Here is a 24,140-nt window from a genome sequence, read left to right as displayed (position 1 = left end):
CCTCATCTCCGTTACCCATGCCCTCACGGATGCTCTCCGGCTCGTCTCCCTATCTGCCTGCACCCTCTTGGGCACCCGCTAGCTTCCCTCGCGGCTCTCGCCCGCACTGGGGCCTGTCTCCCATGCTCTCGCCTGCACTGGGGCCTCTTCCCTGTCTGAGCTCTTGCAGCCTGCACTGGGGCCTGTCTCCGTGCTCACGCCTGCACTGGGGCCTTGCCTTGTGATTCCCGCCCGCACTGGGGCCTTGCCTCGCGATTCCTGCCTGCACTGGGGCCTTGCCTTGCAATCGAGACTTAGGTGGCTGTAGCCGTGCCTGGCCTCCAGACCCCCTTTCCGGGTCTTGCGCCCCACTGGGGCTTCTTGCCTGTGCCCACACTGGGGCTTTACCCTCCTGATACTGCCCACACTGGGGCCGGGGTTGATACACCCCAAAACGCGGTGCCCTCTCTGGCGCCAGGAACCGCCACACTACTGGGGAGCTCCTATGAGGCCTCCTCCAACCCCTACAGCCTCACCTGGTCCTCCGGTCTTATACAACAACAAAACAGAAAACTCCCACTCCTGGGCTACAACATAAATTCCAAACCAAACTGGCTAACCTTCATTCATATCCCTACTAGGGTTTCCTCCACCCAGTATCCTCATGCAGAAACCGCTCAGACCATCAGGCTTCTCTGCTTTGCTTGCTCCATCTTCCTCAACTGCCAGAGGGGAACTGACCTCTGGCCTCAGCCAGGCTTGTTTATATAGGCCAGGCCCTGACCCCTTCTGGTCAGCTGACCAGACTGGTTGTCTCGGCAACCCACACCTGTGCTGCCCTGGTGACTGGCAGCTGAGCCTCCCCCTTCTCACCACTAGGGGTCTCCCATGGGTTGCTTCCATTTTAGGCACAGGGCACTTAAGTGCCCTGTGACAGTATGCCAGGTCCAGCTCTGTGTGCTGTGTGCACCATATACCAACCCAGCCCCATGTGGGGCCAGGGCCAGCATATGCTGCATGTGGGACTGATCCATGACCTCCAGAGAGCGCTGCAGGCCAGATGATAGAGCTTTGTGGACCTTCTTTGACACCCCTGGTTTAAGTTAATGGCAGCATAGCAATTAACATCAGCTGAGACTCTATCCCAGAGTCCATTTGCTGTCAGAGTCTATCTGACAGCAGATACTGGATGATTCTGCAACTCTTGGGTCGTGTCCACACTGACCTGGTACTACTGTGAGGCATGTTCCACCCAAACACTCCTGCTTTGCATATGCCAAAGCACAAAATGAGGCAGTGTAACCAGTTTTGGGTGAGAACTATATGTGTGCCCCTGTTATGGTCCTGGGTATGACCATAAACTGCATCCGACTGGAGAGCCTAGTGACAATGTGGTGGGGCTGCTCGTGGTCAGGTAGCTCCTATAAAATACCACAGTTTTGCAACATCCAGAGTAAGACAAGTATAGAGCACCTCAAAACTCTAGCCCCCATTGCCTTGTGGGTACTACTTAGTTGAAGAAAGGATAAGGGACATCACCCTGACAGAAATGTACCCTTGCTAAGGCATTAGGCAGTCAGCAGCAGGTCTTATCTATTGCTCTCCAGCAGAAGCTACAACCATTGAGATACTGAATGTCTGGATTGATCTAGCCTTTGGATTTTGTCTCAGTGGTCTAACGTGGGGATGGTAGATCTTGGGCAGCCTCCATTCCTCTATATTCTTGTCTAGGCACACACGTCAAAGGTCTTGGTCACTAGACCTCTTACACGTACACCATGATCCAGAGGATTGAAAGTTGCTTACTGTATGTGTGCCCCGAATGTTTATGGAACAGAGAGCCTAAGAGCGCTTCTGGGCACACCCTTGGGACTACCCAGAGGCAGATGCATTGCCTCATTGTGGAGAGATGGTACATGTAGAGTGGGGATAAGTTAGTGCAGCTTGCCTCAGGGTGGTGCTCTGGGTGTGGCATGGGGGCAGTGTAGACAAGGCCTTATACAACAGTTGTGCCTTTGCCTAAGTAAAAGCAACTCCATGGAAAATGAAAGAGGGAGCTAAACTACTGCGTTCAGATTCACAAGCCATAAATAGGGTGACCATATGGGAGAATGGGAAATTCCAGACACTCCTTGCCACCCTCCTCTCTCCCAGGTTAGTGGTGCTGCTGCAGGCAGAGGCAGGGGTGAAGTAGTGTGGTGCACTGGCAGCAGAGGTGCCTGTCTGGCACACCATGCTGCTCCATATCATTCTGCCTCCCCATCAGACTGCACCCTGTGTCCCTACATTTCTGGGATGCTTATTTTTATTTTCATCAGCCCTCCAGGGACTGGCCTTTGAAATGTGGGAGTGTTCCAGCTAAATCAGAGTGTATGGTCACTCTACCTATAAAGAACCAGCACAAATATGACTGAGCAGAGATGAGTAACACTGCTAAACTGGGTTGGGCAAGAATGCTAATGCATTCCTGTAGGTTGTTAGCATTGATATGCAGAAACACCATGAGAGCTGGGGTTACCAAATGGTGGGCCGTGGGCCATGGTTAGAGACCTGTGGATCATAAAGACATTCTGTATCTTGAATAGGGTTTTTAGTCAATGTTTGATTCATAAAGCGCATAATGGCTCCAGGCAAAAGTTGGGGGTTGAAGATGCTCCATTGGCTTAAAAAGTTTGGGAACTGCTGCATTTGAGGAAAGCTGTAAAGAGTTAAAATGGCAACCTTTCCCTCTAAAAATAGTTTTCAAACATTTGCAAATGCTCCAACCAACAAATGCAAAATGTACAATAGGCATTGTACATAAATGCCTGTAAATATGGACCATTTCAACATCCCGGGGGGTGAAAAGTTTTCCTTAACAGCCTTAGTCTTCTGTAGACATCTGATCTTTTTTTTTCACTCTTGCAATTTTTTTTGAGACCAGTGGACTTGATCCATTCTAGATTTCAGTAGCATTGGCTGTGCATTGGCCTAGCATTGTGGCCAAGTGGAAGATAGAACTGCACAAACAGGGAGGGCTCCTGAGCTCTGTTCCTAGACCTGTTGAGTGACCATGGGCAAATTGCTTCCCCTCTCAGTGCTTGTTTCCCCTCTGATATTTGGTCCATCTGTTTTAGATACACTCTAGGCTCTTTGGGTGCTTGTAGACATCTTTGACGCAGTGCATTGGAGCAGACTTGCTTAATCCAATTGTATCCAATTCTGGGCTCCAAAATTCAGAAAGGATGTGTAGAAGCATGAAAGAGTCCAGAGGAGAGCCACGTGCCTGATCAGAGGACAAGAGAGCAGGCCTTATGAGGAGAGGCTGAGAGCCATGGGACTGTTCAGCCCGGAAAAGCGCAGGCTCAGGGGTGACTTGGTGGCAGCCTATAAGTACATAAGGGGTGTGCATCAGGAACTGGGAGAGCCTATTTGCGAGGGCATCCCAAGAGAAGACAAAGTCTAATGGTCACAAACTCCTGGGAGACCATTTTAGACTGGACATAAGGAAAAACTTCTTTACTGTCCGATTCCTCAGGGCCTGGAATAGACTCCCTCCAGAGGTGATGCAAGCACCTACTCTGGATACTTTCAAAAATACTTGGATGCCTATCTTGTTGGGATCATTTGACCCCAGCTGACTTCCTGCCCTTTGGGCAGGGGGCTGGACTTGATGATCTTGCAAGGTCCCTTCCAGCCCTAATGTCTATGAAGTCAGTCTGCTGGAGCTTGCTAATTAGCACACTCCAGCAGCCTCGGTGTCTTATGTATTCAGTGTCCCCGTGCTTCAAAATGGCAGCGGGGACACTTTAACTAAAGCCTGTCAAACCCCACCCCCAGAGCACATGTAAAGGTGCCCTTCATGACTGTACTTACTATATGTTATATACTGCCTACTATGATGGGGCCCCTTATCTCAGCCAGGGCTCATCTCAGCCAAGGCTGCTGTGATACAGCTTTGTAATAATCTGGGAAACAAGTGTCATTAATTAGGCACTTTGCAGGAATTTATTCTGTTTTTCATCTCAGCTCTTACCCTGTATCAAGCTGGATGGCCCTGTTGATAGGGACAGTGTACCTTATTAGCTGAGAAATGAAGTGACCAGCCCTCTGTGGAGTTGTGGCTACTGCCGTGGTGCTGGGGCCATTGCCTTTGAATGGAACCATAGGAAAGAAATTCCTTCCTAGAGCCATGCTAGGTCATAGAGTGATAGCAAACCATGAGCTGTGGTTTCACTCCTTCCCACCTGTGGCTTGGCAGAAGCCCCAAGATATTCCAGGGAGGAAGGTTTGGCAAAACACTACAGTATGCATCTAGGCTTCCCATTTCAAGTATGCATGGTTCCTCTACACAGAGAGAAATGGGGGAAAGGTTGATGAAATGCAGTTACCCCTGGTTGCTCTTTGCCTTTGAGGCATGCGTTAATACCACCTTCGTACATTTTCCTATACCGCTGCCTTTTGCTGGCAGAGATTTCTGCAAAGTATACACCTACTTGTTGCCTAAGAGGAAAAGGCAAGCTAGCTGGTAAGTGTAATTGTCTCTGTCCAGAAGCAAACACAAGTGGGAAACCTATTGCCTTTCTTTTTGTTTTGTTTTTTTTCTCCTGCAGAGTGCCATGCCTCGTGTTCAGCCTGCACAGGCAGTGCTCCCCAGAACTGCACAGCCTGTGCATCTCCCCAGGTTCTTCATGATGGCATGTGCCTCCCTGCATGCCCAGAAGGACTGTACAGTCAAGAAGGCCATTGCTATGGTAAGTGCACAGCACAGCACCTACTGCTACAACTTCTTACTCAAACTTTTTGTAGCTCCATTATAAACACTGTTAGAAAAGTTGCTGGATTACATGAGGTTATTTAGCGTTATTAGTAAAGAAGAGTATGGTCCAGTTTCAGCAAATAGAATACCTTACTAGTGGGGGAGAAAGGCTTACACGTTAAATCAGAAATTCTAATCAGCTTTGCTTGACTGGACTGGTTCATTGCAGTAGACTCAGAAGGTGGCCTCAGCTACCACTGAGGGAGGAGAGTACTTTATTATGCTTCAGAAGGCTTAAGTAAGACTCTGTGTTCAGAAGGTCTGATTTTATTAATGCACCATAGCCCAAAGGCTAGAGAAACATATTGTCAAAGTGAATTAGATTTATTTTAATCCACAGTTTACTGCAGTGCTGGGTTTATAAAAAAGGTAGTTATGCAAAAGTATGAGAATGCTCATCACTGAAATAGCTATAATAATCCAAGTAGGGAAGAGGTACTACATTTCTCATGTGTGCATTATTATGAATTCTAAGCCTCTTCAGCCAATAAGATTCCAGCTTTTCATTCAAGCTTAATCTAATATAAGCAGATGATTAGAATTGTTTATTCTGCAACTGACTGGCACAATTCATTCCCACGTGCCCCTTAGACTGGAATCCTGGCTTTTGGAGCAATCATTCCTTACTAACTGCTTTGCAAATACTGGAGGGGACAAGTTTGAAATGTGATCTGTCCCTCAAAAGTCACATGAAGTTTATGTGGTTTATGTCAGATTTCAGCCATCGTTTTTTTTGGTGGTAGAAAAACTTAACACAAACTGTATTATTTTCTTTCATGAACAGTTTCTTTTTTTGCAGTGGGATTCTCATTTGCAGACAGTAACCTCTTCTGAGGTCCCTGGTTCTGTTTATTCAGTTCTAAGCAAGAAAGACTCCATACATATATTTATTGGTCAAATGATGACAAAATGATTTTAGTGTTTGATACTGCTGTCTAAGAAATGGGGGTTGGCTCTGTGTTGTATTACAATCCATTGATTTTGTGCTAATATAGATGAATTAATGGCAAAACCTTAGTATAAGAAACATGACCTCACCTCACAACTTTGAAAAGATATATCATAAATGATACTTTGGGCATTGGTAAGCAGGAGGTATATTTTCCAGATAAATGTGTTAGTGCACATGCTTCATTCTGTTTTTACTGAATATGAAATAATCATGAGTGTCATTTTTAAGAGGCTGAGATACTGATAAGTAACATTTCAGAACTAGATGTGCTAGGAGATTCCAAGCTTCCTATAAAGAGTTAGCAATTGTTTCTAGCCTTGGGAAGTCCTGAGATGCTAGACTTTGAAGTTGCATAATTTTATTCAGAGAAAAAAATGTAGAGGTTTTTGTACATCTTTAGGTATAGTATTTGTATCTCCTTTGGGTCTGTACATAGTAATAAGGCATATGGCTTTATTGGTAGATGGATACAGAAAACAGTCCCAGTAAAATATTTTAGAAGACTTTTTCTAGTATTTTTTGTGTCATATGCACAATAAATCATGATGGAATTTCAGTTTTATTGGCACAAGTTTGGGGGAAGACATCTGCATAAATCACTCTTGACTTCTCTGCTTATGAGTTACGTGGCCACCCCAACTCATGCCTGTAAAACTTTATTCCATGTCATTTTTATGTATCTTTCATCTCTTCCTCTCACTCTGGGCATGTGTGTGTGTATGTCCCACTCGCATGCTGAGAGGAGCAGAGAAAGATCTCTATATTTTATATGGTTCTAGACCTTGATTTATGAAAAGGATAGGCAAAAAGGTCTGAATTTTCCACTAGTTTGCATCTTGTTTAATCAAAAGGGATGCACAAAATCCTTCTAAACCAGAACTTTCTGGTAATGTACATTTTACACACGTACCGGGCTACAGAAAGTCAGACCTCTAACATTTGGAGAGGGTTTTTGTGCTTAGGCTCAGTAATTGCCTAATAGTGAATGTTGTCTTCTCCTTCAGCCTGCCATCCATCCTGCAGGAAGTGCAGTGGTCCCTCAGACTTTGACTGCATTGCCTGCCATCCCCACATAGCCCTGGCTGATGGAAAGTGCAGAACTAGCTGCAAGGAGGAGCAGTACCTCAACCTGGTTGGATACTGTGTGGGTAAGTGAGAAGAGGTCATTTCAAAGGTTACATAGGCACTCAGTAGGGCTATGAGAAGCTTTGGTCACCAATTCAATTCGGAGGAGATTCGGCCCGATTCAGCAGCTGAATCTCCAAATCTGAATCGAATTGGTAGACCCATTAAAAGGTCCAAATCAAATCTGAAACTTCTGAATTGATTTGGAGAGATTCAGATCGGCTGGGGAGAGAAAGGCACAGCCAGGTGACTGCAGGTTCTTCCATGGCTCCTCCAGCTGTGCCTGCCTCTCCCTGGCTGCCCTGCCCAGCCCCAGCCCCGTCTGGCCCGAGCCTCCCAGCACTTATAAAAAGAAGAAAAAAAAGCCAACACTCAGAGGCTGCAGCAGCAGGGATCAGGGCTTCTGACGCCCCTCTGTGCAGCGTGGGGCAGCAGGGATTGCCCCCCCTGGCAGCTGCTGGGGCTGAGTGGTGCCAGACACTGGGTGACTGCTGGAGCCACCCCAGCTCCCAGACAGTGCTGCACCCGTGTGATGTGACAGCTGCTGTGCGGGATGCCAAGCTGGAGGGGGAAGGTGATCCCTGTTGCCCCCCGCTTCCCTGTGCTGCTCAGAGAGGCTCTGCCACGAGTCCTCAGAGGCCCTGATCTCTGCTTCGAGAGCCAGTGAGTGTGGAGCTTTTTTTCTTTTTTTTTTTTTTATAGTGCTGGGAAGCTGGAGACAGGTGGGGGATGGGGCCAGGCAGGGCAGCCATGGGGGCTTCTCTGGTGGCTCTTCCGGCTGTGCCTGCCTCTGCCTCTGCCTCAAATTAGCGCCGAATCTCCAATTTTGAGTCTGCTGAATTGAATGGAGACAGTGATTTGAATCACTGTCCTCCGATCCAGCCGAATCCGAATTGAATACTTCTGTATTCACACAGGCCTAGCTCTCAGTCATTTTTCAGTGATAGCCAAATATTTTAACTGACAACTTGCACTGAAAGGGAGTCAAAATAATTGTTGATTATAACAACAGCACTACTACTGCATCCAACAACACCCCAGTGCACAGACTGAACAGCAGGATCACTTCTTATGCGTTGTTGTGGGAGCTCCACACCTATTGTATCCACCTTCATTAAAGCTGGAGACCAGGAATAAGGGATTTGGTCCTTCAAGATTTATTGCTGCTTGTTTTAAAGAAGACTTAGGGGTCAAGCCTGTGAGGCAGTATTTTGCAATATTATGAGAAACAGTAGAGAGTTTGCACAATTATATCATAACTAATAAGCTCCTATTTAGCAGTTGCTGCCAAAAGAAATCTTATACTGCCACTGTCTCTATTAAGTGATTGCAGAACCTCTTACAATGGTAGCATGCCATGGAAGTAATGGATGATGGACAGGCCACTGAAGCAGCCAGACCAGTAAACCAGCTGTAGTTCTGGGCTGAGCTGTGGAATAGAGTGTCCTGCAGGCGCAATCGGTTGTCTGGGGCCTGCAGCCTTCCTAGGGGAACAGTCTGCTCTTTGCTATGGTCTTTTTTATGCTTTCCTGCCTAGCCTGGTGGAAGTTCTGATAGCACAGCACTGTTGCCAACACTAACTCACCAGAACATGTGTTCATTTACACACTTCTGGCAGCTTCATGGAGCTCCATTACAGGCAGCTGTCCTGCCAGACTGCAGAGTGCACCCTGGGAGGTGCCAGCTGCTGAAGGGAACATAGATGCTGGCAGGAGTATCTAGTTGTGTCCTCTGTTGGCTGGCAGAGGCTGGCAGAGCCCTTTCTGCACTCAGAAAGGGTGGTATAAGAAGGTTTTGCTGTTGCAGAGGGGCCTTGGGTATGAATGTAGTCAGGTTTACTGGTAGAACTGGAGTACACTAGCTTGCTAGTGTAGATGTATGCTGTGCTTTATTCATCCCCTGCTGTTGCACTGTTTTGTGTTTCCCTCTGGGACAGAAGCAGTCACAGGTAGTTTGATGTCTGAAGTGGCAATATGTGGCAGTGAATAAGGGAAAAATATCCCCCGAGATTTGGGAACAGCCTGGTGGGCCAGCAGCCAGGAAAGCTGCTTACTGCTGCAAATAGCTTCAGAAAGATGAATTAAGAAAGCATTCCATGATTCAGAGAAACAGCTTATTGGGCCTTAAAGGGATATTAGCACAGTTAGGTTTGATGTGTGCATTTCTGAGTGATAATAAAATGTATTCATAGAATTCACACTTCATGGGTACAGTATACATGTACTTAAGTTTATCATTGGACTCCACTAATTGCATTTACCTGTTTAAAAAGAAAAATCACATTTCATCTATCACAGAGACAAGTATAAACATATCCTGGGAACAATTCCAATCACTTCTGAGCTTTATCACATCCCCTTTTTTAATTTATCAAAGGAGAGAGATACAGCTTGTGAGGCTTATGCCAGTACTGAATGGTTCCAAGAGAGATAAAGGAAAGGGAGGGGGGGAAATATGCAGTAGACATAATAGGAATATCTATTCAAGGGCTATCATTCTCAAGTTAATCCTAGCAACTCCCTTTTTTTCCTTTTCTTTTCTTCTTTGTGTAAGACTTGCTTCTTTTATCTCAACAAATAACTTTCTGAGCCTTTTTTCCTTACCTAAGCAATGTTACTGTTTACTTGTACCATAGACTATGGCAAAGGAAGGAACATTACAGTGAAATAAGAGAGAAATGTCTAGCATTTAGCTATATCTAGAGCATTGCAGAATAAAGTTGGATTAGCTATCAGTTTGTGGGCAGAAGGGGACATGAGGCATCATGTTGTTTAGCTGGTGTGTGTGGCAAAATGATTATAGTACGTGACGCATGTGCAGAAGTTTTAGCATTTCAGAATTAAAAGCTACATCTGGTCTCTAAAGCTGCAGAAGATGTAGAACATCTCTTGCTTATATGAGAATATTATTCAGACTTACTGAGCCTAATTCATTACTGTGTTCATTTCACTGGAGTTACACTCAGTAAAAACAGAGTAAGATAATTGGTAAGTCAATTCCCTTGTCCTTGTTTTTGATATGGGTCTTCAATAAATGTATAAGTGTAGCAGGATGCTAAGCTGCCTTTTGTGCTGTTCAGATTTCAGTGATTTAGAAACTCATTCAAATCATTAAGAGCTTATTAAGGGCCTGATCCTACTTAGGGTTTTTTAATTGCAGACCCCCAAGAAACTGGCTAGCAGATCCCCATGTGGGAACATCCCTTTAGGCAGCAAAATCATGTTTACACATCATGTCTCTATCCAGTGCGATCCTTTTCTCCATCCACTTTATTTTCCCATTATTCTTCATTATTCATCATGTAACAGAGGCATCTGCAGCAGCCATCTCCAGCTGTAAGATTTATTGGAAAGAATTAGCAACATTTTTCATGTGTCAGGATTCATACTGGGAATGGTGTTCTTTGCCTCTGGTGTGTCCATGTGTTGCATTCAACTGATCATTGCTATGCTGTCTTGTAGAACAGTAAATGGGCTTTCATGGCCATGGGTCCTGTATGGTAAGGGGGGCATGCAAGTTTGGTCTCAAAATCAGTGGGGCAAAGAGATGGCCCTTAACAATCCTTACTTTTAGTCATTTCTTAGTGTAAACACATATTTCAAAGCCAGATTCACACTCCCTGAAGATACTGAGCCTCCCTTGTTTTTGGATCAAGGGTTACAAAGAAGGGAGAAAGGTTTTTGATCACAGCACAGCCAGGAGTGATGGCATATCTTGGTTTTGTTTCTAGATCTGTCCTCAGTATTGCTGTGTGACCTTGGGTGAGTCACTTAGGCCTTGATCCTGAATTGGAGAAGTCAGTGGGAGTATTGCCATGGTCTTCAGTGGCACAAGCTTGAGCATCTCTGTATAATAGGGACAACAATACTTCTCTGTCCAGAGGTTTGTGTGAGGATGAATGCTGCTAAAGTGCTTTGAGATCCTTGGATGAAAAGTGATAAGGCAAGAGGATCACTTTTGACTGACTTTAAAAATGTGAGTGGGTGTGAGGGTCTTTGAGGGAAGGAGATTTGTCATCTGAGGAGTCATTTCTCCTTGGGCTGAAGTGGCACGCAATGTTGGAACAAACTACATTCACTGATAGCTGTCCTGGAAACCATGAGACCTGCATCCATGCTGCTGTTGCATTTCAGTCGCTCTCTTCGTTTAACACTGACTGAAATGTTAAATTTGCCTTTATATATTATTAGATGTCAGTTAAAGAGCAGCTGTTCTATAAAACTAGACATCAAAAACCATTACATTGACATCATAGACAATTTACATCAATATGTACAAGGTCTTTGACTTCGCTTCAAAAGCAATATTTTTACAATTATACCTCCATCCATCATTATTGCCTGTTAATCCAGTCCCTCCCTAGCCCATCAGACAGAACTGCCTAGCAGCTTAAAGGGAGTGCCAGACATTAAAGAAGCTACATGCTATTCTTTGTACACCTGCAGGGGAAAAGCTTTCGTAAAAATATTGGGAGAGCCAGCAGTGAAGTGAAACTGCTAGCTTCTGTCATCTGTTGTTGTTGCATGTGCATTGGAATGATCAACAGAATTTTCACTTTGTTAGTAGGGAAAGAAAACATTGTGTTTAATGCATAAACACTTCATTTAACACAAGAGAAAAAATGTTCGAATATTTTGAAGCAGCTGTGAGTTTCAAACTCTGGTCTAGAGCTCCCACAGCTTTTGTGAAAAAGCTTCCTGGGAAAGTGTAGCCTACCTGGATTTTTATATATATGAACATTGTACATATGTGAGTGCTTGGATTGTTAGCCAATTCAGTTTCCCATTTTCATAAAGAAATTTGACAGAGTACTTGATTTTCCCCCCAACTGATGGTAAGGGGGTGGTCAGCTTCAGAAGGCTTGGGAACCTGGTTCAAATACTGTCCTACTGGTGAAATCCTACCCCATCTGCCCTTTCTTGCAACTCATCAAACATTTCTTGAGATTTCCTTGTGTGTCTTCTCCAAGATTCAATAGCATCCTGTGAGGAAATTGCTAGAGCTGTCATGTCAGACAGTGGGTCAATCTGAGAGTTCAGAGACAAGTTTCACTGGGCCCTTTTGTTAATCTAAGAACCTCCCAGAGGTGTTGAGAAAGAGAGTGATTGACAGGGTGATCAAGGTCAAGGCACCTCCTCATCTTGGATATCTGTTTCCTCAAGGATGACTCCTCTGATGCAGTAACCCCAAACCCACTATTTGAAGTCTCTGCCTTGGTTTTCTCACCAGCACTCTCCAGATCTAAGCACTCAGCCAGCTGAAATCCCAAGTGGATTTCAGCTTAACCTTGATGGAAACAGAAGGGTCCTCTGAGGAAAAGAAATGTGGCTCAGCCAGAAGATTATCTAACGCAAAAGACTTTCTACCTCACTCTTGAAAACGGTGAAATTGCACATTCTGTCTATAAAGAAATATGAGCAGCTCCTTGTTAAGTTAATGGGATTTTTTGTACTCTCAGAGAAATGCTTATAATATCTCAAAGAACAGGAGAGTGTGTGAGCAACAGAGAAGAGAATTTCTGGCATACCTTCACTGAAGTCAATAGCCTACACCTCTAATGTCAGTTTATGCCGGCCTGATATCTAAGATGAAGAAAAGAAAATGGTTACCTGTCTACTGCGGTCTGGACTAATCTGTCTCATGCCCACTCATCTAGAATTCCCTCCTCCAGGTGCTTGCAGGATCTCTTGCCCTTTATGATAATATAAGTGCCTCTATGTAGGAGTGTGCCAAAATGCCATTCACAAGCAGGTGAGTGTATTTGTTCATGGGATACAGTCCCTTTCAGCATTTGCAAGAATAAGGTAAAACGCTTCTAGTTTTAGATGCCCATCTGACTAAGCTCTACTGATTTTTTTTCTCTCTGCTTTTATTGTAAATTGCTTTGGGATGTTTGCATGATGACATGTCTGTAAATCACAGAGTATTAAAGTATTGATTTAAAATAATGCCCTGTTGTTATCCGCTTACCCTATTATCCTAATGGATATAATATTAAATATCCACCAGGGAAAAATGTTCTCAAGAGCCCTTAAAAGGGAAGGTATAGTTAAAGAACTTAACTCAAGTGTTTGCTAGCTTAGCTAATGGAAGAGTAAAGAGGGAATAAGGGGTCTGATCTGGTCTCCCTTATGAGTATTGACTCATGCCTCAGGAACAGTTCCGGCTTCATGTTAAGTCCATATTCTGTTAGTTTAACAAAGAGAGTGGCCTGCCCTGTAATTATAGAAAGGCAGCAGCAGCAGCCAGATAGGAGTTGTTTTCTTTATCTTTTAAGTGGAAGACAAATGGAGGGTGGTAGGTTTTACCCATTTTATTGTGCTCCCATCTGTAAGGGTGCTTGTCCACGAGCGTGGAGGCTGCTTCAATGTGCTGTAATTACAGCGTGCCAGAGCAGACTCGATTAATTGAGTCTGCTGGAATGTGGTAATTACCGTGCTCCAGCAGCCTCCCATGTCTCATGTATCAGTGTCCCTATGCTTAAAAATGGCAGCAGGGGCACTTGAACTAAAGCTTGTTTGATGATCTTTAGTTCAAGTGCCCCTGCTGCCATTTTTAGTCACAGGGACACTGATACATGAGATGTTATGGCACTTTAATGAGAGAGGCTCTTGGAGCCATTCTAGTTAGTGCCACCCCACCACCCCCAAGGCACATGTAAAAGTGCCCTAAGATTTTAAGGGGAACAAATGGAGAAATAAGATAGTTGGAACATGATGAGGACAATATAATGTTAGCTAAGTCACTAGTTAATGTAAAAACAGGTCTGTGATTTTCAAAATGATTAATGGAAGGATCCTAGGGCCATCACAGGAGTGCTAGCACCCTACTCTGAAGACTATGGATGGGATTCTATGGGAAGACTATGGATGGGGTGTACAATGAAAGCTTAACTCTCTTAAGCAATGATTCTCAACCAAAATGTCACAGCACCGTAGGGCTCTTTGAGACTTAGTAATGTTAGCACTGTTAGGTATGCAAACATGATTCACAGGATAAACATAGAGATTTCAGATAGGAATGCGTAGTGTTAAAACATCCTGACCTGTTGTGGGCTTTCTGAGTTCTTTGCAACAAAAGAATTGCTCTAGTATTTTTCTGACAAAAAAATGAGTGAAAACAAAGAAGTGGAATTTTCTGAGGCATGCCTCAATCAGAAAAATGTTGAGAACTGCTGGTCTTTGAGAATCTTAGCCAGTATCGCTCCTGCAGCTAATTACTTGGAATCACACCCTGGGTAATTGTTTAGTGGTGAGAAAGAGTCTCTAAGTGGATCTTTTATCATGCTGACTTTTGTAGGCTAGTTAGCAATTCTATTAGCTCCTCAGATAGTTCAGTTCCCACCAAACAAACGTCAGTCTCTGAAAACACAAACAACACAAAATTCTCCATCGTCTCCAGACATTAAAAGACCCACTTTCCACTCTTGCATTTTCCTGATACAGCAGCCTGGCTTCTCCTGACAAGCTGTTCCCTCACAGCTTCCTTCTTGCTCCTTCTGGGTTTTTAAGCTCCCAGTGGAATACACTGTCATTGGCATAATGCCCAACATCCTTAACAGGGCTGTCTTTGCCCCTTCTTAAGGGAACAGATCACCCTTTTACAGGGTCAAATAGAAGTAAAAAAACCCCCCAAAAAACAGAACATACTGATGTAAGGTGGCACTAGGAATATAAAGAAAATATTTAGTCCAAAGGAATCAGTTTCAAACATCTAAATAAACTTTTCCATTACAAAGTCCCTTTTGCTCTTCCTTTTCCCTGTCATTTTTCCCTAGGGTCCTTCAAACTCACCAAAAGCATTGTTTTTTTTTGCTTGCTGGGAAAGGTTAAGAGTGTATGTGCTCTTTGATATCCACTTACTCAAGTGGCAAGGTGGATAGAGGGCAGATTTGTCAGAAAAGCAGTAGCCCAATTAAAGGGACTGTTTTATCTCCTAGGAACAAACACAAAGCTCATGATAAGACACTCCCCCCTCCCCCTACTGAAATAGGCTCACTCTACAGGCACTTAGAAACCTTTAAGATGTCATTTTTTTCTTGTTTTTTAGGAGTCTGCTTACTGAGTTATAAGTCTGGTTAACTGAACTCAGGCATTTTCTGTTTCTTAGTGTCTAACGTCTAAGCAGAGGCATTAATTTTCTGCTTGTGACTGTGGTATTTGTATTTGTTGATTTGTGTATTTGTTTTGCCTAGCCAACAGGTATCTCCATCCACTTGCTCCCTGGAGGGATTCCAGTAAGTGGTAAAAGCATTTTAATGGTAAATAGAAAACTTACTAGGTCAGGGGTGCTCAACCCCTGGCCTGCAGGCAAAATCTTTCCCTGGGCACCATGTCATCGGGGCCCTGGGGCTCCCCATGAGTCATGGCTCTATGTGCTAGTTTGGGCACACAGGGTGGCATGAGACCAAATACCAGCATATGGGGTTGTAGAGGGGGCAGGAGAGAAACTGGCTTCCTAATAGCCCACCCAGTAGCAAGTTGTAAGGAAGGCTTGCAGACTACCCTGTCCCTGTTGTCCCCCCAGTGGCAATGGGCGCAGGGCTGCAGTGATGGCAGGGGCTGACGGTAGCAAAACTATTCCCTGCTTTTGGGCAGCCCAAGGCTGAGCATGTTAAACGACTTGTGAGGGCTGGCAATGCTGGGGTGATGGCATTCCCTGCTCTAAGGCAGCTCCAGAGCCCCACACTTGAAAGGGCTCCAGGGCAGCCCTTGTCTCCATCAGCTCTTGCCATGGTGGCAGCAGCTGATCAGGCAGACCTGCCAGTGAGCCCTTCCATCTCACTCACAGGCTCCCTATTTCCCCCTGGCTGGAAAGTGCACCTTTGTGGTAGCTTTGTGGCACTCTAGCCAGGGGGCTTTGAATGTGTGGCTGTCCATAACACCTAATATTTTTGTAACACTACCAACTTTGTAGCACTTTAAAAATAACATCTCTCAGGGCCCTATGTTATCTCTTCCATGCTGTACAATTAAGGTGGATGGTTTTGCTGCAATGAACCGTGGAATGCCAAATTGTACTGCTCTGTGCCTATTACCCTTGACATCAAGAGGCATAAGTTCGTATTCAAAAGCCAGTTTATGACTTTAATCCTCATATCTGCTTCTCCTTCCCTTTGATTGTCCCTTCTCCATTTGCAAGGGTAGGTGTTTAAGGTAGTGACTGTGGTTCTTTTGTATTGTATGAAGTGTCCACTGAGCTGGGTGGAGTTGTCTGCCATTTTGGTATCTGTATGCTCTTTTGGTGCTAGATGACTAAGTAATGATAACCCTGTATGACTACTCTGGAAAGGTTGAAGGCATGCAGTAGCAAGAGCCCCAGGCAGTGGGATATACTGGGGGTAAGGGGGAAAACATTAATGACCTTGTATACTGAATTTGCTGCAAGAACACATTCTGCCTGCAGCTGCATATGCACACATTCCCCAATGAGTTCTGTGAAGATGACTTATGTATAACCAATGGGAAAATTACTTCAGGGATAAGGCTCTAATTTCTACTCCTTTCCAGTAGAAAGTGTATCCCACTCCTTTAGGCTCCTTTGAAGATCGTAGCTTTCACCTTTAGAGTACAATTACCTTCACGCACAGTGTGTGCCCCTAGCGGCTGGGAGGACACAGCAGCACCACTGCTGGCAGGAGCCTGGCGGCAGGGAGCTCCTGCAGACACCACCAGGGCCGTCAGTGGTGGCGGTGTGTAGCAAGCGCCGACCACCCACAGGCACCTCCGGCATCAGTGGCAGTGGCCAGGGGCGATCAGGGCTGGCAGCGGGGTGGTGAGTGGCGCGTTTTTTGAGGAGTGTAATAACAGTGTAATAACAATGTTGGCCGTGCCTTTTTGCAGGGGGTGCACTGCCATGTGCAGGGGGTGCACATGCACCCGCATGTACCCCTATGCGTTGCCCCTGATTACCTTGTAAGCCATAGTGACATTTTTCAGGGACAAAGGACAGAAAGTTTTAACTTTCAATAGGTACTTGACGGGAGTCCAGGTACTAGGATCCAACCTCATTATTACATTTCTTTCAAGACAGTCTTATAATTTCCTGAATTACCATAATGAGGATTAATTTGACTTCCAGGATACCTTACATTGTCCCTATGTCTGTACAAAAGACTTATTATAAAATCTTTTGAAACTCCCATGGTTCAGGAGGAGGTCAGGAGCCATTCATTTGTGTGCTGCTGAAACAGAGGTTTATGAGGCAATCTAATCTTGCCGCAAATGTCATTCTTGGCTTGGCTTCTCAGCCTTTTTTGGGATCCAGAAGGGTGCTCTCTTGTGTGGGAAAGCCTGGGCAACATGAACTGAAGGAGCAAAGAGATGCAGTTGCATAGGTCTTGTTTTTCCTGTAGGGCTAGGATCTAGGTAGCCAGCAGAAAGGCTTTCAGAAGGGTCCATCTGCAGGGGAGTCTTAAAAAAAAGTCAGAGCTGGAGTTTTAGCAGGGACTGTCTTTAAGCCCCTCCTCTTTGGGAAGAAGTTGGGGAGGATACTTGAACACAGCAAAAGGGAAATCAAGAACATTCAAGCAATGTGTACATGTTTTGGTGCTAAGTAAGCACAGGAAAGACCTTAGTATCTGAAAATAATGTCATTATGCAGGTGAAAGGGAAGCTAAGCCCAATAATGGCTAATGTCATTGTATTGAACCTCCAGAAAGGCAGTCATTGCATCTGGTCCTGTGCCCCTTTTACATCAAATGGGAATTACACCTGAATACAGACTAACAAGGCTCTTAGTGTTGCTTTCTTTATGTATTTCTCATGTTCTCCCAGTGTGGTTGCTCCCATGCATGACTGTTTTGTCAGTTGCTGTCACAATCAACGTTCAGTTGTCTTCATTAATGTTTTTCCCTTTAGACTGCCATCCGCTGTGCCATCAATGCGTGACTGATCTCCACAACACTGGCAGCATCTGCCTGAAGTGCCAGAATGCCCGTCACTTCTTACTGGGAGATCATTGTGTTCCTGACTGTCCCATGGGATACTATGCAGAAAATGGAGCCTGTAAAAGTGAGTAGCATCTGAAGGCAGAAGCTAGTGAGAAGACATCAGGATCTGCTTGACAGCTGCCATGAAATCATTCCTTTGGAGTCAGTGGGGTGCAGTGGATGTGGCACTGAACCAAGACATAGAGGACTGGGGTGCTAATAGTTTCTGCTGCTGTTCTAGTGTGTGATCCTTGGCAAGTCACTTCCCCTTTCTGTGCCTCTGTTTCCACTTCCATCTTTTGTCTGTCTTTAAATTGAAGGGTGCCTGGGACAGGGCCTCCCTCTCGCTTTGTCTTTGTATCGTGCCCATCCCAGTGTATGCCTGCTTTCAGTGGGCCTCTAAACACTGCTGTAACACAAGAACAACAGATGCCAGACAGCAAGGAGGTTATATGGAAGAGAAGGTGGTTGCTCTAGGAAGTGATGGTTTAGGGAATGTATTCTCTGGCGGTTGTTTTTTGGGTGAATATGGTTATAGAGATCCAAGGATAAAGAAGCAAAGTCATCTTTTAGATGCCCTTCACCAGGCTCCCACTGTGACTCCCTGGCCCATCCACATGATGAGAGAACAATATTAGGAGATCATTCTTCAAAGGGATATCTTGGGTATCCATCTGTCTTTGCTCATAAAGGATGGAACTGCTGATGTAGGAGACTTAAGTATAATGGGTAGAGAATCCTGGGTCCCCTGAAGTCATTAGCAAAACCCCCCTGACTACATTGGATATCACCCTATACATGTCGTAAGTAGACCCTGGATTAGCCTACAGGGATTTTTCAAATTGAGAACATCTTTAAGTCCTTAAATGGCATTTTACTGAGGTTGCTCAGCATCACAGGAGAAGTGCCTTAAAGAGCACTTTTAAAGGATCTGTAGAGACCTGCTTAGAAGACTTGTTTTTCTTTGAATGGAAGCTTTTGTTTTTTCCTTCCCTTTAGGGTGTCACCCCTCATGCAAAACATGTAGCAGCAGAAGCCCTTTCTCATGCTCTTCCTGTGAATCCAGTTTTGTTTTGTCTCACACTGGCTTGTGCACTTCAGCCTGCTTCCCTGGACACTACAGGGATGGGAGCCAGACATGCAAACGTAAGTGCCCCCCATTATGTGCTCCCTCTTCTGCAAAATGGAGTTGCAGATGCTTTCTGGGCTTTTCGAGGGTGTCACTTTCGACAAGAAAAGCCTTTAAGTGTCTTCATCATCTGACAGATGAAAATGATAAAGTATGGGTAGTGAATGGATATACCAGTTCCTGAAGCTTTCATCCAAAGCATGCTTTGGATGTAAAGTCAATGGCAAATTTGCTATTGACTTGAGTAGAAGTGAGCTTGGGGTCTTTCTCAAAACATTGTGGATGCCTTTATCAAGAGCATGAACTAAGCTTCATGAATTGTTAATAACATTACTCTGCAGCAGAGACCAGAAGAAGCAACTGTTGGATTCCCTGTTTAATAAGAATAGTTAATTTCAGTGGAGCTCAACCTTGAGTCTGTGCTGAACTGTGAGAGCCTTTGGTCATCAAAACAAATCTGTCAGGCTTGTTTTTCTGTATATGTGGGGCCATATTTTCAGAACTTTGCCTGTATGATTCTGTAGACAAAATTGAACTTGCATTTCATCAAGCAAGTACTCTGATTGTATTTGAGTTAACCAATTATTTGAGCATACAATTAACATACCTAACTGGCATTTGTATATGCAACTGACGCATTTTCTAGCACAACTGTGGCACCTGCAAGTGAGGTATGCAAACCCACAAAGTTTTTTGACTGTGTAGATCTGAGAATATTAGCTCTGACTGTATTGTTCCCCTCCAAATGGCTGCCTGTTATTAAAAGCATAGTGTAGGCAGGTCAGTGTCAGACAGGACTTTCAGTACCTAGGCTACACTGTGTATAATTCCTTTTTCTTCTTTTGCTATTAAATAGTATAGCCAAGAGTTCTAGTATTAGTGCTGAATACAGTTTAGAATTGGCTGAACATCCTGAGAAATTCAGGCTCCTGGCATCAAAGAGTTGAGGTGCAATATTTTGAATGTTGATTTGTGAACTGCCAGATTATTCTTTTCTTGTCCATATGCATTTCAAAACACCTCTCATTTCTAGCAACAGGTAATATATACAAGCAGGAAATGCTTGGTGAATATTAGTAGTTATGTGACATAGAAGGTCTTAATGGTCCATTTTGGCATTCAGATCTATGAATCTTCATAAAAATGCTCTAAGAAAACTTCTTTGGAAATTTGAATTTGAGTTCAAAGCTGGAAGTTGGTTCTCTGAATTATCAGTCCCTATGCTCTCTCCAGATGTGAGAAGGCCATACCTCACCTTATATTGATGTCAGACATCTCTGTTTGGTAAGTACAGAGAATAGAATTAACAAGTTCTATGTCCAGCACTCTTTTTTGCCTGGAAAGAGGATTTTCACTTTGTTGGCCCTTGGTATGGTAGCAAATGAAAACTTTCTAGAAGCTGCTCCAGAAGACACTCCAAAGAGTAGTTTCCATAGTGAAGATGCAGGCAATTCTAATATCATTTAACCTGCACAGCTGCCTAGTGATTCAACAATTGCTACATTTTTTCCTCTGTATTTCTCTCCATATACAGCTTGCAATAGCCAGTGTCTGAGCTGTGAGTCGATGGCAGGCTGTACGTTATGCAGAGACTTGACTAAGGTCCTGTTGTTTGGCGAATGCCAGTATGAAAGCTGCACTCAGCAGTATTATCTTGATTTCCTCACTAAGACTTGCAGAGGTGAGACATATATTGTTGAAATATAAAGTTTAGTTTGTGCTTATACTCTGGGGTACTGCAGCATAGTCTGCTTAGGTGATCTGCTAAAGTGAAAAAAAGTGGTTTTTACTTCCTTCTTTTTTTCAGCTGTCTGCTGCCCCATGCCTTAGTTCTCTGTGAATAACAAGATTAGTGTAAATCCTTCCCTTGTAAATGATTTAGTAAGGGAGTCATCAGACTTTGCAAGGGTCAGGTTTTGCAATTTACTCAGACATGGGTCAACTGAGTAATGAGTAAGCTTAGCATTCTAAATCTTTTTTAAAGTTCTTGTAGAGTCTTGTGTATTTACCTGATTGTTTCTGCTTTTATTAAGTACTGCACCACTGAACCAAAAAAATGGAGAAAGATTTAAAAGGCACATGACTAGAAAGATTTCCAAAACCCCCATAGGAAATATGCCATAATGGAAATGTGGTCTGAAGATACTATGGCTTTATCATGGGCTGCCATTGGTATTCAAAGGTCTAGAGTACAGTAATTATTATTCAATATTGATTTCTAGCTATCTCTCCTTAAGCCCAACTTAACTTAGTCATGTGGGTCTCTTAACTATTTCAGTACTTTAGAGAAGCATTGTGGCTTAACACGTAAGGGATTGGGCTGAGAATCAAGGGTCTAGTCTTGCCTGTGCTACAGACTTGCTGGGTGCATCTACACATGATGCTACACTACCGTAGCAACACGCTATGGAGATATAGCATCCATGGGCAAAATCCATGAGGCTGCAGCTACGTTGCTGTAGTAACACACTCCCTGGTTATAGTATGTTGCTACGGTGACAGTGCCTAAGTATAACTGTGGGCAGTACCAGCTGTTACTGCGCTGTCTTTTACTACTTCCAAAAGGAAGTACTGAATGTCAGTGCAGTAACAATGGTACCACAACAGCACATGTAGATGAACCCATTGTGTGGTGTTTGGAAAGTTGCCTTCCCTATGGGCTTTTGTTCCCTCTCCCTCTCCCTGTCTATTTTGTCTGGATACACACATTCAAATGATCCAGGAGAATTCTCCCATCTCAGCATGCTCAGCAGATTCTGTCTGCCTGGAGGAAGATCGCAGTAGTGCACAGGGCAGCCCTGATTGGCTGACCCAAACTGCTTAGGGTCAGCCTGTGTCCCCCTGCAGCACAATGTGATATTGTGGAAGGGGAATGTTCCATTTCCTGCTTGGCTGTAACAGCAGAGTCCAGCGAGCGATATACTGTCTCCCTGGAAGTCGGGCAAAAAGGAGGTGGGAGTAGAACACCCTGGGAGGCTGGAGGCATGTGTAGTGGCTTTTCTCAGAAGAAAATATGTACAGACATTCACTCTCCCAGCAGAAACTCTCCTAGGAGTGATTTAGCTCTGGTTGTTCCCGAGTTATTTTTCTCTTGGAGTGACCATTTTTTGCTCTGGGAGCAAACTCCTGAACATCTGTTAATCGTGGTTTCTCCTGGGAGAGCATTGACTGTCCCAGGAGAAACTGAATGTGTGAACCTTGCCTTTGTTACATTGCAAGCTCTATGAAGCAGATATTGTTTGGCATTATGTGGTGATACAGGATCTAACACCCTAGGGTCCCAGTTTTGATTGGGGCTGCTCAGTGTTACTGCACTACTAATACTGTATATCAAACTCCACTTTGGAGATGCACAGACTTTGCAGCAGACTCCAGCAACACCAAGGGCATCTGAATGCACAGCTGAACTGAGCCACATTCACTGTATTCTTCTATCTTGAGGACTTCCCAGGAAGGCATTTTGACTAGAGTCTGACCCTCCCCTTTTTTTCAGTTAGAATAACTGGGAAAGCTTCAGAATCCCAGGACCTGCCGCATGTGAAAGTCGCAGGGATTCATTAGTACTTATGAAGATAAGTACTAATGAGCAACAAGCTCAGTTGGCAGGTGAGGACTGGTGGCACTAAAAGATAAGGTCACCCCTCTCTAGCTGCTAAGCTGCTTTGCTGAGAGGCAATGAACAATAGCTATCCATGGCTGTATTTTAGCATAATTAGGAAATGTTAAGCCTAAGAGGAAAATATCATGCTGTTGTAAGAAGACCCTTCTTCAGAAATCATTTTTATTTTAGATCTGTTACTCTGTACTTATTTCAGCCTTCACAGTTAGGCAGTTAGCCTCCACATCAGTGTGCTAAACCACTGGTACAATGCTAAATGCCCATAACAGGGCTGCCCTACTTGAGTATTTCTTTTATTCCAGAGTGCGACTGGAGCTGTAATGCTTGCAAAGGTCCCCAGAGGACAGACTGTCTACAGTGCATGGATAATTTTGTTCTTCACAATGGGGCTTGTGTGGAACAATGCCCACAAGGTTTCTACAAGGAATCAGACATTTGTCAGAGTGAGTCTGTGGGCTGCTGCTTTTAGTTTTTGTTACAGTATCATACTGCATTAGTTTATTTTTCAGTTTGTCTCTCATTGTCATCTGCTTGTCTCTCATTTTAATCTGCATGTATGTCATGGTTTAGCCCTTTGGCTCCCCTAACCACATGCATATGATATATCTTTGCATCTTTGTTGATCATTGATGCTCAGCTCTGATTGACTGAGGAGTCATGAGAACAGTCAGTGCTAGTCAGAGAGCCCCAATAGCATTTATGCTTCTCTGTGAATTGTGGTTGTTATGTCTTGTGTTGTGTCAGGGTGACAGAATAGTTTTACTAAGAGGTTAGATTTGTATAGGACTGTTTAGCTAGGGATGATTCTGCCTCAGGCAGAGGCTGGAGTAGATGACCTATAGAGGTACCTTCCAGCCCTACTTCTTTATGATTTATCATGGTATAAAAGAAAGAAAACCTGCAATATGTAATTGCATGTCTTGCCTTAGTTTAATTTCATATATTGCATTATTCATGATTGAGAGAAGGACATACCCAACACATGCAGAGAAAAGCATAGTTTTCATAACAGTAGCAGTACAAGGTCCACTTGCTAGCATATATTTGGTACTGAATTATTTTGGCTTCCTTGGTGTTTGTTTTCAGGATGTGATGACCACTGCCTCCAGTGTCACCAGCCAATGGAGTGCACTCTTTGTGAAGCTCCATTTTTTCTCTTGGGAACCCAGTGTGTCCGTGAATGTGGGAAGAAATATTATGAAGACCATGTGAAACAAAAATGTGCAGGTGAACAGACCTGAGGTAGAAAGGTGGAAGGGGATTGAGGTTGCAACTTTTTCTGTTCCATTCATTAATTCACATATCAAGGCGTAGGCAAACAAGGAGCATGATGTGAAATGTTGTGAAATTTACTGCTGACTAAGTGAAATCAATTTGAGGAACAGCCTGTGTCTGCAATGGCATAAGTAAGGTGGGACAATCAGGACAGGTGCCATGGGCACTGAGTTGGGTGGGGGGAAGCAGAAAAAAACAGCTGCCACTGCAGCCCTACAATTGCACCAGTGGCATGGCAGCAACTGGAAGTTATTGCTGCCCCTGAGTGTGGCACCTGCCCCAGCTGCCCAGCCATATTCATAGTTTCATAGATTAAGGGTCGGAAGGGACCTA

At 44.2% G+C, this 24,140-nt stretch overlaps 1 protein-coding gene across 5 annotated transcripts in view; it reads left to right on the top strand.

Annotated features, from left to right (window-relative positions):
* The window catches only part of FRAS1 (Fraser extracellular matrix complex subunit 1), a 468,008-nt gene that overhangs the window by 276,976 nt on the left and 166,892 nt on the right, over positions 1 to 24,140 (top strand). For all 5 annotated transcript variants that reach the window (XM_019516785.1, XM_019516787.1, XM_019516786.1 and 2 more), the window contains 7 exons: positions 4,572 to 4,712; positions 6,734 to 6,877; positions 17,714 to 17,866; positions 18,784 to 18,930; positions 20,448 to 20,594; positions 22,835 to 22,975; positions 23,619 to 23,759. In XM_019516785.1, the coding sequence (XP_019372330.1) occupies positions 4,572 to 4,712; positions 6,734 to 6,877; positions 17,714 to 17,866; positions 18,784 to 18,930; positions 20,448 to 20,594; positions 22,835 to 22,975; positions 23,619 to 23,759 (1,014 nt within the window). The remainder of the gene's footprint in view (positions 1 to 4,571; positions 4,713 to 6,733; positions 6,878 to 17,713; positions 17,867 to 18,783; positions 18,931 to 20,447; positions 20,595 to 22,834; positions 22,976 to 23,618; positions 23,760 to 24,140) is intronic.

The sequence above is a fragment of the Gavialis gangeticus genome, unplaced genomic scaffold, assembly GCF_001723915.1.
Source record: "Gavialis gangeticus isolate Ggan-Ray unplaced genomic scaffold, GavGan_comp1, whole genome shotgun sequence".
In the NCBI taxonomy this organism is placed as follows: domain Eukaryota; kingdom Metazoa; phylum Chordata; order Crocodylia; family Gavialidae; genus Gavialis; species Gavialis gangeticus.
This window is presented reverse-complemented; position numbering and strand designations above follow the sequence as displayed.